At 40.9% G+C, this 13,059-nt stretch overlaps 1 protein-coding gene across 1 annotated transcript in view; it reads left to right on the top strand.

Moving 5' to 3' along the window:
- The window catches only part of LOC137344407 (bridge-like lipid transfer protein family member 3A), a 145,874-nt gene that overhangs the window by 104,643 nt on the left and 28,172 nt on the right, over positions 1–13,059 (top strand). The window contains exons 12-14 of the mRNA XM_068007342.1: positions 2,713–2,854; positions 6,269–6,462; positions 9,123–10,696. Coding sequence (XP_067863443.1) covers positions 2,713–2,854; positions 6,269–6,462; positions 9,123–10,696 — 1,910 coding nt within the window. The remainder of the gene's footprint in view (positions 1–2,712; positions 2,855–6,268; positions 6,463–9,122; positions 10,697–13,059) is intronic.

Consider the following 13,059-nt stretch of genomic DNA (forward strand, 5'->3'; position numbering starts at 1 on the left):
AATAATCTTGAGGTATTGCTGTGCATCGTGCATCTTGGATTGTTGCTTAGGTTTATAATGTATTCATCAGATTGGTATCCAGTAATTTCTTTGATCATTGGCAGGCATACTAGTCCAGAAGTGTAACTAATCCAGCAGGAAACAAATGTCAGAAATACTAAGAACAAAATTGGAAGACTTATGCATAAAATCTATTTCCACTTGCCAAGACTAAAGTACAGACTAGGATTTAAAAGTAAAAATATTATGTACACGTGAGTGGTTCTATTGGAGATCATCTTTCACACTCACTTCTGCTTCAAAAGAAGTGATTTCTTTCTCATTTCAGTCTTCACAAATGGATGAATAATCTGGCTTTCCACATGGTGAAAAACATTGTTAAGCAACTTTTGTCTTCCTCATTCTTCTTTATCCTTTTTTTTTACATACATAGCCTCATTCTGAGCCATTCCTTGATTGATTCTTGTATCCTGTTGACCGCCATCATTGTAGTTGTCTCTGCAAAATGAAAGTCTGGCTTTTGTTTGTGAATTTGAGTTTTACCCTTAAATGGAGACTTTTTCCTTTTGCCTTTGTGAGGCTTTAATCTATTGAAGTGCTTGTTGCTCACCAACCGCGACATGCTCTTTTTCCTTGTGCTTAGATCATCCCTTCTTGAGTTATCTTGCTCTGGTCAATGCCAGTGCATGATTTGAAGACCTGCATTGAATGTTACAGACTTATCTGGATGACTGACACCCACTCGTCTACGAATGTTGAATGATTCTCTGTGTGTTGTCTGCTCCAAACTTAGTAAAAAGGACCCCATCATAACTGCTGGGGAGTTTGATTTGATGGAGGGCAATAGTACCTGTGAGGGTCCAGTCTCTATCCTTATGTGGAGCTCATTCAAGGCTCCTGGGCATAGGAGCCAGCCTTGGTAAATCCTTCTGCCAAAGCAGCTTCTGTAAGCAGAAGGAAAAGGATTCTGCTCGAAGTGTATCCTTCAAAACATAAAAGGATTGCTTCAGAAACTAGTTCATAAATTATGATAAGCCTGAGCATATCGTACGTTCATACAGGTTGCAAAGACTATGCTTTTTTTGAGACTGGCACCAGTAGACCTATTATCCCATTATTTGAAATCCCTTTTCTTTCACATTGGGTGAATCTGAGCAAGTGAAATCTATCTGGAACAAATTCCACACCTCTCAGAGAAGGAGGACGACATTATGTAATTCAGTAGTTCATGTTGTTTGGCATGTCGGCTGAGCAGTTGTAAGAGCACTTTTTTTAACCTAAAGTGATATTCAAGTCCTACTGATCTGTGCACATACACAGAATTACAAACTGTCCTCCTCCTTTTCTGAGAGGTCTGGAATTTGTTCTAGATAGATTTCACTTGCACAAATTCACGCAATGTGAAAGAAACGGGATTTCAAATAATGTGCAGTATGGTGACTGTATGTAGGTAAAGCAACTGATGTGCACATATCAAGACAGTTAGAGTCTTAGAGATTTGCAAATTAGTTGCAGAGTGTTCATCTTTGTGTTACTCCCTTGCTGGTCAGGAGCTGGTGGGTGAAGTTGCAGCTGCTCCAGCTTGTGACATGGCTATGTCATAAGGCCAATTTGGAGAATGTTTCTCCACATTGTCTGCAAGGCTTCAGCACAGCAGAAGTGAAATTGTAAACCTAGTGAAGAAAAGATTGAACCTATTTGTCATACATTCTATGGTTCATTTTGAGCTCAAATGCCCTGTGGCACCTGACTTGATCTTTCACAATGTCAAAACAGTATGATGTAACAGGAAGTAATGTCCTCAGTAATTTACTGTAAGTAGTGTTTTGGCACTGTTGAATTCGAGGACCCTGGTTCTAAATGTATTATCATAGAAGTTTACAACATGGAAACAGGCCCTTCGGCCCAACATGTCCATGTCGCCCAGTTTATACCACTAAGCTAGTCCCAATTGCCTGCACTTGGCCCATATCCCCCTCTATACCCATCTTACCCATGTAACTGTCCAAATGTATTCTTTATGGTTTTGATCTTCTCTCTTGGAATTTATGTTCCAGGTTTTGAATATATGTTGTATAATTTGTAAAAGTGTGGTGTGACTTTTGCCTCATGTAAGTTTCTGGACGATTTAACTGATCTTTTTACTACCCTCCTCTCCTACTGATATTGATATTCACATGTGGCTTTGATCATTTAAAGCTGTATTGTGGTAAAAGGAGCAGTGAAGCAAGCTTCAGAGTGTTACTATATTTTTGGGCAGTGGTAACTATCCCACTCTAAATGTGTTTCTGAATGCAGCCAGTGATGTGCTCCTGGATCTCCCAAGTGTAACTCCTTGGAGGGGTGGGGGTAACTGAGGAAATGCATCTTGCATCTCCCAAGATGGCTTGGGCTGTGATGAGGTGAATTTCATTTTCAACCCAGATCTGTCATTCCATGGTGCTCTGCATCCATTAACCTCGAATGCCTGTCTCTGAAATATTTCACATTCGACAATGCTGAATCTGGCAAAATGCCATAAGTTTATATTGTAGACTATAATGATTATACATTACCTGTGTCACTGACTATTGATATATCTGATGGCCATCTTGGCCAGGTTTGTGTAATTAAATGGTAGAAAGCTTGCTCGTACTTGAGTTATAAAAATAAATTAATTGAAGCTCTTGGAGGTGATGGTTAATATAATATTAATGCTTCATTTTATTTAAGGTCTCAGCAGCAGGTCAGCATGGTAAGAAGCCCACAACCTTACTTTCCTGCAACAGGACATCATACCATCTTCCAGCTGGCATGTCAGCAATTCACATCGAATTCACTGAATACTATTTTCCTGACAGTAAAGAATTTCCTGGTAAGATTTTGATAAATAAGTAACTTTTCAAAATGCATGGTAAATGTGGCAAGCTTGTGAGTTATTGTTAGATGATCGTTTTAATCTGTGTTGTAGTGAACAACATGTCCTGTTTCATTATTACACTGCACATTGTATGGCTAAAATTCATCACCTTTTGGGTTTGTATGACTCCTGTACACCCACACTACAGACATGGTAGCAAATGTTGTAGCAAAGGTTTGTTAGCCTTTATTGCAAGGGGGTTGGAGTACAAGAGTCAGGAAGTCTTGCAGCAATTTTAAAAAGAGCTCTGGTGCGACCACACCTGGAGTACTGTGTACAGTTTTGTCTCCTTACCTAACTAAGAGTATACTTGCCTTAGACGGGGTGCAGCAAAGGTTCACTAGATGGTTCCTGGGATGAAAGGGTTGTTCTACGAGGAGAGAGTGTGTAGAATGGGCCTATATTCTCTTGGAGTTTAGAAGAATGAGAGGTGATCTTATTGAAACATATAAAATTCTTCAAGGGCTTGATAGGGTGGATGCTGAGAGGCTGTTTCCCCTGGCTGGAGAATCTCGAACTAGGGGTCATAGCCTCAAGATAAGGGGTCAGCCATCTAGGACTGAGATGAGGAAAAATTTCTTCACTTAGAGGGTTGTGCATCTTTGGAGTTCTCTACCCCAGAGGGCTGTGGATGCTCAGTCAGTGAGTATATTCAAGACTGAGATCGATGAATATTTGGACACTAAGGGAATCCAGGGATATGGGGATAGGGCGGGAAAGTGGAGTTGAGGTTGAAGATCAGCCATGATCTTGCTGAATAACAGAGCAGGCTCGAGGGGCCTACTCCTGCTCCTATTTCTTATGTTTTAATGTTATGGTAAGTTATCTGCCCATTATAGAAGAGAAGCTGATATTTGAGTGAATGACCAGCTTTGATACTGATGAAACAAACCTGTATTTATTTGTATAGCAGATGTGATAGGCACAGGGATCATGTAATTGTGTGCTTTTTTTATACAAATGGAGTGCAGCTTCTATGCAAGTGTTCACTTCAATTTGGTGTATATTGTGAGACTTGTGAGTGGTATGTTTAACGCATCTCTGACTTCATCTGCAGGCTGTAGAATATTGTTAACGGCCATAGAATAATTTTACTTCCTTGGCATTTTTCTGACTAGTCTAAAGCTAATGCAATGTGTCCAAGCAATGCAGTTCTTGTAGGTAATTCCCTTTTTATGAGCCAATGCAGTTCATAACAAAATAAAATCTCATGAGGATGGAAATATTCCATTGAAATAACTTGGGTTTAAGGGTGAGTGAACATAATTTATCAACTGTTGATCAATTATTTTATTTTGTCAATTGTTTTGACTAGCCAGCTCTTAAGAATGTTCTCTGTCTTCTGTACCACTGCTTGATTTTTAATTCTTGTTATGGCCTCATTTGTTTGCACAGTTGTAGTAGGGACTGCAGTGGGAACAGCGCCAACTTCTCTTTGAATTAATTTTAAAACATTTTCCATTGGATAAGGACTAATTCAAATGCTGACCCTATTGTGACAAAAGGTAGAATTGCAACAAAAAAAACCCTCTTCCAGTCACTCCTATTATGTAGGATTCCTAATTCAACCACACTATTGATATTTGTGATCCAAATATAAAATGTTCCTCAACTCTTGTCTTAGTGTAAGTGCATTAACAACCACTTGTGAAAGATTGGTTTCCTATAAAGGTTTTCATGAGGCTAATCGGGCATAAGCCACCAGGTTTCGTGCAGCAATAGAAGACAGAATGGTAATTTAAATTCAGGCTATCCTTTTCTGTGGGGGGGTTCCCCCCTGAACTCTTGGCAATTTTTATGTTTTTTTATAATATATAAAATTGAAATATGGGTTGCTGATCATAGGATTTAATTCTCTGCAATCACTCTAGGAAGCATGGGACTGTTAATTAGGAGTTGTGCTATGAGGGCTGGCATGGTCCCAACCAATGTACCAACCAAACTGGGACCATACACACTAGAAGCTGGGATAGCACTGCCTCTTTATTGCACTCATTATTTTCTCTGCTTAAGGGGAAATGGAACTGCAATGAATTCTAATGTCGGTAATTGTCAAAGAGAGTTGGCCAGGGAATGGAACAGCGACACACGGGGTGGGATAGACGGGATGGCAAATCGATTCACGGGGTCAGCTTCTTCCCATTTGCTATCCCCATCCCAACAATTTTTTTCTCTGGTAAAGGGTGCAAGTGAAATGTACCGAGTTCAAGGAAATGTAAGGAAAAGGAGAAATGATTGTCAGACTTGTAATTTTGTATTGAAAAACAATAAAATCATTATCAGTTAGGCGCCTTTAGCTTTTTAATGTGTACTAGCGGCAAGACTAGAGAGATCATATTAGATACTGGATCCATATAAAATACACGATCAAATGTGAAACTAATGCGTCTCCTAATTCAGGGGACTTAATGAGGACAAGTTGGTTAGTTTTTGGGTAAAAATCTAAAAGGATTGGGTGAAGGACATTAGCTGCTCCTTCAGGAGCGGAGAGAAAATTGAAGGAAAGTAATATGGATCAAATGAGCTTATGGTCGAATTTTGCATTCTTTATAGTGAGGTTAGCCAGCCAACTGCCTTAATACTTTATGGCTTCTCAGGTAATCTCTTGGCACAATGTAAATTTCCTTTTTTATTGCAAATGTTTCATGAACATTTAAGACTTTAGTTTTTTCTTTCCTGCCTGCATTTTGGCCACCACCATTCCCCCAAAACAATATTCCTCTACGGAAAGCTCGGTGCTTGTCTCCACTCTGATCTGGAATTCACTTGCTGTGGTGGGGGTGGGGTAAATCGAGGGGATGCTATTGATATCCCGTCATAGGGGTGTCAACCTGTGCCCAGTCTGGTCCTCAACCTTGGCATTCAGTCCTATTTGTGCTTGTAATACTTAGTTGGGGATTTGTTGTAGAGTTTGGAGGGCCCAGAGGTTTAGAAAGGGCTGTTTTTAGCTTTGTTGCCTCATGGATAAATAATTCCTAAATCGGAACACTGCGTCAGGTAGTATCAGCAATACGTGATATATGGAAATGAAGGGCGACATTGATTTTATACTTTATGGTCTCCAAGGCTCCACGGTGCATACCTAACTGGCCCACAAAGGCAAAGGTTGGGCACCCCGATCCAACCACATTTGATCACTTCAGTGTACTACTTGTATACTACCTTACTGGGCCACCTTTTACACTCTAGCCATTCTGATGCAATAAGTACCAAGCAAATTTTCCATTGATCAGGAAGTGGCTGTTTTCAGTAGAATTTAACTGTTCGTTCAATTAACTATAAATGAACTTGTATGTTTGTAAATATGCCAGTTTCAAACAAAATGTTTCATTCTTCGCTGCTTCATTTTACTTTTTTCCCCATCAACAGTGCCTTGCCCTAATCTTTATGTAAAGCTCAATGCCCTGCAATTTACACTGGATCCGATCAGCATGCTATGGATGAACTCATTCTCTTTGGACCTGTATCAGACACTACAGCAGTTTAAAGCCATTTATAAATTGAATAATTCTGTGAAAGCAGATGAACATGTTGACTTTTGTATGAATGGACTCATGTTGAAGGTTAGTCACTGCCTAAGGTTATATTTAATAATGGAATTATGTATTCAAGCTTTATAGAGTATGTGGCGTGCAGATCTGCAGCGATATGATTTGTGTTCCACAAGGGGACTGATGACCACTTTTGAGAGTGTTAGTTCTCATGTGGCCAGCTCCACCATTTGTATCTACAAATTTTCACTATGTATTTGATATATCTATAATATATTACAAGACTTGCATAAAGCGAAACCTTCATGTAATGCGTTCCATTTCTGTCATACTTGAACTTATCTATTGATTTATACTTGAATCCTCCCAATATATATATATTAAAAAAAATTAAGTTTTAATGAGCATTATACCAGGTTTTTATCTCGTGTTGATATTTTTCTGAGTTGACTAATATTTGTACTTCAAAAATTTGATGCACATGTACAAGGAAGCAGTTGCATTATTAGACAATTAGTAAGCGGATAGCATATGGCAACATGCAGAATCCATTGCTTTCCAATTGCAACTTAAAAGAGGTTCCAATAATGTACTGTTGTACGGATCTGTCCCTATGCCAAGGGTTTTAATCCAGGACAAGTATTTAATCTGCAGTCATTTGACAGTAGATGCCTTTTTCTTATTAACTTTCACTGTTCAAATGCAGAGCAACTGAAGCAAAGGAAATGTCTTTGAATTGTTACATGATGCTATAGATTGTAAAGTGGGGTGTCTGCAAACTTATTAGTTTATCTTGGTTCTCCTTCCTCATTAGGTGTATGCACCTCAGGATGAACTCCATCTTTTAGGCCCCAGGTTCAGTCCCTCTGTCCTGTGCTGAGGTAGCTGATTTCAGCCTAGTGAACACTGGGGTTGTTTAAATTTGTAGTGTCCCAGTGCTCAGGAGGGGGAACATCAGCCCCAGGGCTCAGGAGGGGGAAAATCAGCCGAGGTTCCTGTTCCTTATCGCAGTCCAGTGACCCTACCAGGATTCTGTCTGTGGGCACCAAGTAAGAACAGAATAGGGCTTATATTTGATAGTTAAACAGTGCTGGATCTCCCAATTCTTTTGTGTACCCCAGTATGAGACGCCACCTTCAGTAAAGGAGGTGTAAGGAGCAAAGATGGAAATCTAATTATATGATTTCATGACTCAGTCCTGAAGTATTGTAGTCTAAGTACAGTCTTATTTTTTTGCTGACAATGATCTAATATAACTGCTAGCAACTGTGCACTATAAAAAGCTGCACAGGATCAGTGATTGGAAACTGAGTCATCCAGATCTTGAAAACATGCACACTGTTGCTTCATGACACTAAAGATTTAAAGGCAGCTTGTCCCTAAGGATATGTACTTTTTGTCCTGATGTCGGTTTCATTTTAAAAAAAATTAGATGGTGGGAGAAGAGTTTTGTGCTTACTTTGTTACGAGCGTCAGTGCTGCAGAACAGGGCTCTTTGAGCTTTGTTCAGTCCAGGTATGGGACAGAACATGTGTAGAGTAAACATTTGCTTCTATATCTGTGTGGCCGGGTTGTGCCATACGAGCAGTTTTGTGCTATTGATCCACCCCCCAGTAAGAACTGGATTGAGATTCTCAAAATCTCTGCCAACCGAGAGAGAATGTTTTCGTCCCATCAGTCTGTTCCAAGGTTGAAAGGCCGGTGTCTTAAGCTGCTGAGGCACTGCGCCTTTGTAGCAAAGTTATTTTCAGTGGATTAAATAAAGGGCAGCTCAATTGTGCGGTACATTGGTGTACTAAAACACTGCAGCGTGGATTGGTAGGATAGGGGCCAGTGTTTGTGGTTTCCTAACACCGCTAGTCTATCAAAGGTATGCAGGAAGGGGGAAATAAGAGGAACTGTATTCTGGCTGTTGCTGCACACAGCATACGAAAAAGCTGATTACCAATGGTGCATAGTAATTGGAGATCTAAAGGGGAGGGTTTTTTTTTAAAAGAAGTACGCTTACGTGTTTATGGATTTTCATTGTCAAATTTTTTTTAAAATACTTTTTTTGATCAGCTGGATGTCCAGTATGCATCACCATCTCCAAACCACCCTCCTGAGCAATCCACACCGGCAGCATTCTCTTTCCCTGATATATAGCCCACAATTGTACCTGCAGGGACACTTCCATAAGCCCATTGGCAAGAAGGCTTAGGGACCCTAAAGTATACGCCAAAGGATATCGCTGGAATTTAACCAGCTCAACAAAATAGTCATAACATTGTCACTTATTTTGTCAAAGTAAGTGATCACGGTTTTGGCAAGTTAAGATTTGAGTTTTGTGACAATACCCTGATCACCAGTGAGGTGAATATAAAATGCCAATCCAAGATTTTCTCCAGTGTTTCACTTCACATTGTTGGAACATTTGCATTTATTATGCTAGCTTCAAAATTGGTGAATGCAGTTTGGAGCTCCGGTGTAAAAGAAAGACTTTCCACCCTTTTGGACAGATTTAGAGGCAGTGCTTAGAATTTTTTTGCAGGGGTTGTTGGTGGTGGGGGGGGGGGGGTGGGGTTTGCAGAGAGAGGGAATAAAATTGTCAATTTTCCGTATTGTAGTGCAGTGGTATTTGTACTGTGGATTTTTGTGTTGCTTTGACACACTTGCTCAGATTTTGATTGGTTTCATAGTTTGACCCATAAAACAGTTCTAAATATTAGATTTTTTTTCTCTTTACCTTGCAGTTCGTTATCCCAGTGGAGAAGAAAGTGATGGCTCATCCGGAAAGGCCTCAGTCCCTCACCATTCAGACTTCAGACATTGTGGCTACAAACACACGACACTCCCTAAACTGCACACACTCCGATCTCCAAATGGTGCTAAAAGCTTTCAAAGACTCTGAATTCTTTCATGTGTCGTATAAGGAGTTCCCTAAATCTGCAGACAGTTTTGATGTGCTGCAAAATGTCTTCTTCCATCATGCTTATGAGCAACAAATCATTTTGGACAGAATACACGCACAGAAGAATCTTACCTATGATGTATTAAAGGCATCGTCGGCTGCAGATATTTGGTCAGTCCATTTTTGTCAGCTCTGGTTGGACTTTGAGGGCATGGAGAGTTCGAAAGGCAAGCCTTTCAGCTTTGTGGATGCATTTCCCCTCTCCCTTTGGGTGTCCCAACCTACTAAGTTTCAACAATCCAAGGTACCATCCAGTCATCCAGCTTCTGAATATTCTGCTGATTTAGATGATTCCAACAGTAGTTTGGGCGATAAATTGAATATGTTCAGCTGCACAGAACCCCTGGGAAATGGGTTGCAGGCTAATGCAAGGCAGGATTTCATGGACTCGGAGACACTGAGATCTTCCAAAGAGAAGGATGCACAACTGAACACTCAACAGGCAAGAGTGAAAGAATCCAGCATAAAGGATGAGTCTGAGGCAGATATACATGTTCTTGCATACAGCACTGCCCATGTAAAAGTACACATGAACCACTACCATTACCTTGTACTACTGAGGCTGAAGGAGTGTCTCGCTCAGCTACAGGAAGACCTGGCTCAGGATATGGAAAGATTGACTAAAAATCCAGTTAAATCTGGCAGTGCTTGCATAGGGCTGTTGATCAAGAGTGCAGAAATTGCTTTACTGCTCCATCCTGTACCAACCACAGGTTGTGATGCCAAATCCCAGGACTCTGAAAGCACAAGCCTCGCTGAGTCAGAACTTTCACCTTGTGAAAGTAGAGAGAGCTTGGCCATGGAGGACAAGCCTTTGAACAGAGCAACAACTGATCAGCTGGACAATACGATCAGCTCTATGGATGACAGCGGGATTCACAACGGAGATTTGAGTATGGGGACGTCATTAGATCATGGTGTTTTATCACAAGATGGCACAGTTGTGAGCAGTACTCCTATTTCTAATGCTGAAGAGATGGCGAATCAATCACTTGAAAAAGGGCTTGTGGAAGAAGCATGTGAAGCCGTGGAGTCACTGGAGGCCGAGGTTCCCGAGGAGACCATCGATTGTGCCACCTTCAATCCCATTTTAGCTACAAGCATGTCTTTGATTTTGGACCCACAGAGGAGGAGCAGAACATCTGACGGCAATGTGCAGACTGATCTCCCTCCTTTTGGGGATGTTGAGGTAGATTCGGCTCCATTGAGTGTAACAAAGGATGTTGCAAAAGAAGCTCTGCTCATAACTGTGGATTTAACAAAAGAAGCTGTTTCTCTCACAAAAGATGCTTTCAGTCTCAGCAAGGAGAAGATGGCTAACACAATGCAAAAGATGCTTTCTCTGTCATCCTCTAGGTAAGTTGAAAGGTTTCTGTAGGCAGTGATTATTTTCTCTTTATGGTTTCATTAAATTTTATCTCCAGAGGCTGCATAGAGAGTAAAAACTAAGCAAGCTATTTAGTGCTTTTCTTGTTTGCAAAAGACTTATCTTTCCCCTCCTCAACCCACACCACTAGTCAAGGAAGCAAGCAATTGCCATGCTTCCAAGCCTCTAGCAATGCTGTGAAACTATAGAGATGACAGTATTACCTTTGGTGCCTTGCCCAGTGTATATTTGTTCCCTTTCCACTTGCTCTGGGCAAAGTGTTGCAAAGTGGGGAACAGCTTGTTACACACACATGCTCTGTGACATCTTGCAAAACTTAAGCTGTTTTTTAACATTTCATTTTATATTTGCCCCCCCCCACCACCACCACACCACAAAACCCCGAGAAGGCAGGCAACATGTGACTCTTTATTAACAGTCGCTTGTGACCTGCTTGAGTAGTATGGATTGATTCATCTACAACTTTTCTTAATGTCTGATTGCCATTTAGGGAAACCTGGCCGGAGTGCAGATAATTGCCTCCCCGCCCCATTCTGAAATAAAGTTACTAAGAGCAATTGCTTTCACATGAATTGACCTAAAACTTAGTGTAGAACTAGGTTTTCACTACTAGTGAAGTAAAAATTAATTCAGTATTTAATCCTGCAGACAGAGACCTGTTCCCAGGCCTTGACTGACTCCACTTGAAGTCAACTGCAAGGAGGCGCTCAGCAACGGTCTGGGGACAATGCTGAGTATGTGTGTATGTTCCCTCCCACCACCACACTCATACATAGTTTGTTGGCGAGGGCATTTGGCTGAGCACTGTCCTATAGGGGCCTGGCTGAGATCTGGCAATGAGCAACTAGGGGGTTTGAGCAGGTGTTTTTCACTGGTAGATACTAACACTAGGTTTACAGAAAAATGTTGCAGTGGGCAAGTGAAATTTTCTTTTGTCCACTTGAACTGTCAAAAACACCTAGCAGCACAACTCGATTCTACTCTAAAAGTTGGTTTCCCTTGGGGAGAGTATTTCAAGTTATGTAACACTGGGGAGAGAGCTGGTGGTCGCATGTGGTCGTGTGGGTAGTGGTAGAATGAAGGAATTCAATAAAGCCAGCAGACCGACACTGGCTCCCTGTCCCTCAACACGTTTAAAATCCAAAACCATGTTTTCAAATCCCTCCGTGGCCTCATTCCACCCTATCCTTGTAATCCCCTCCAGACCTACTCTCCCTCCTCCAACATTAAGTCTTCTGATTCTGGCCTCCTTTATGTTCCACCTTTCCTCTGCCCCAACATTGATGATAAAACTTGCCGTTGCCTCGACCCTGCTCTCAGGAATTCTGTATGAGACCCCTCCACACGTGCATGTGTGTATAATTTATCTATCTCCTCACTCAGGATTGTGCATCTTTGGAATTCTCTACCCCAGAGGGCTGTGGATGCTGAGCCGTTGAGTATATTCAAGGCTGATAGATTTTTGGACTCTCGGGGAATCAAGGGATATGGAGATTGGGCGGGAAAGTGGAGTTGAGGTTGAAGATCAGCCAAGGTCTCATTGAATGGCGGAGCAGGCTCGAGGGACCGTGTGGCCTACTCCTCCTATTTCTTATGTTCTCTTTCTCCCCTGAATAAACCTAGTCAAAACCCATCTTTTCTCCCAAGCTGTTCCTTTTCCTCCTACTCTTGCAAAGTGCCTTTGAACATCTTGTATGGTCAAAGGCACTATATAAGTGTTATTGTTATTGTGTTGCATGAGAAGCATAAGGTTAAAATGTATTGACTTGTTTGAGTTTTGCACCAACCCAGCACATTGTTACCAATACACTAACTATGCTTTGTGACAAGTGACACATAACTGCGCTGTTATTCAAACGCAGTTTCACCGCTATCATCATCGCATTGATAATTGTGCTGTTCTTGATCACTGTGGACAATTTCCTTACTATGTAGGGACAGTGCAAAGGGAGCTTTACCCTCTCCGATACAAGTGCTTAATGCTGACACCACAAGTTCAAAAAAAATGGGATAAATGCTCAATCACTAGCACATTCACTTCCCAATAATAATCTCAAGATTCTTCTACCACCAGTTCAACCACATTTTAATAGAAAAGATTTATTCTGCGATCTGTATTTTTAATAAAAAGCAACTTTTTGAATGCTTCATTAATTAGTAATAAAATAGGCAATTTTAAAAGTTTTTTGCAATGTGCAAGCCTTGCAGATCAGACTGTCTGGAACAAAGTGAACTTCATACCTATCACTGAGAGCACATTGGGCTACTGTGTAATACAAACAGAAAGCTAGCAATTTGTATCTATAATTGGTTGATTAATTGGTAAATCTGT

Source organism: Heptranchias perlo, chromosome 27, assembly GCF_035084215.1.
Source record: "Heptranchias perlo isolate sHepPer1 chromosome 27, sHepPer1.hap1, whole genome shotgun sequence".
In the NCBI taxonomy this organism is placed as follows: Eukaryota; Metazoa; Chordata; class Chondrichthyes; order Hexanchiformes; family Hexanchidae; genus Heptranchias; species Heptranchias perlo.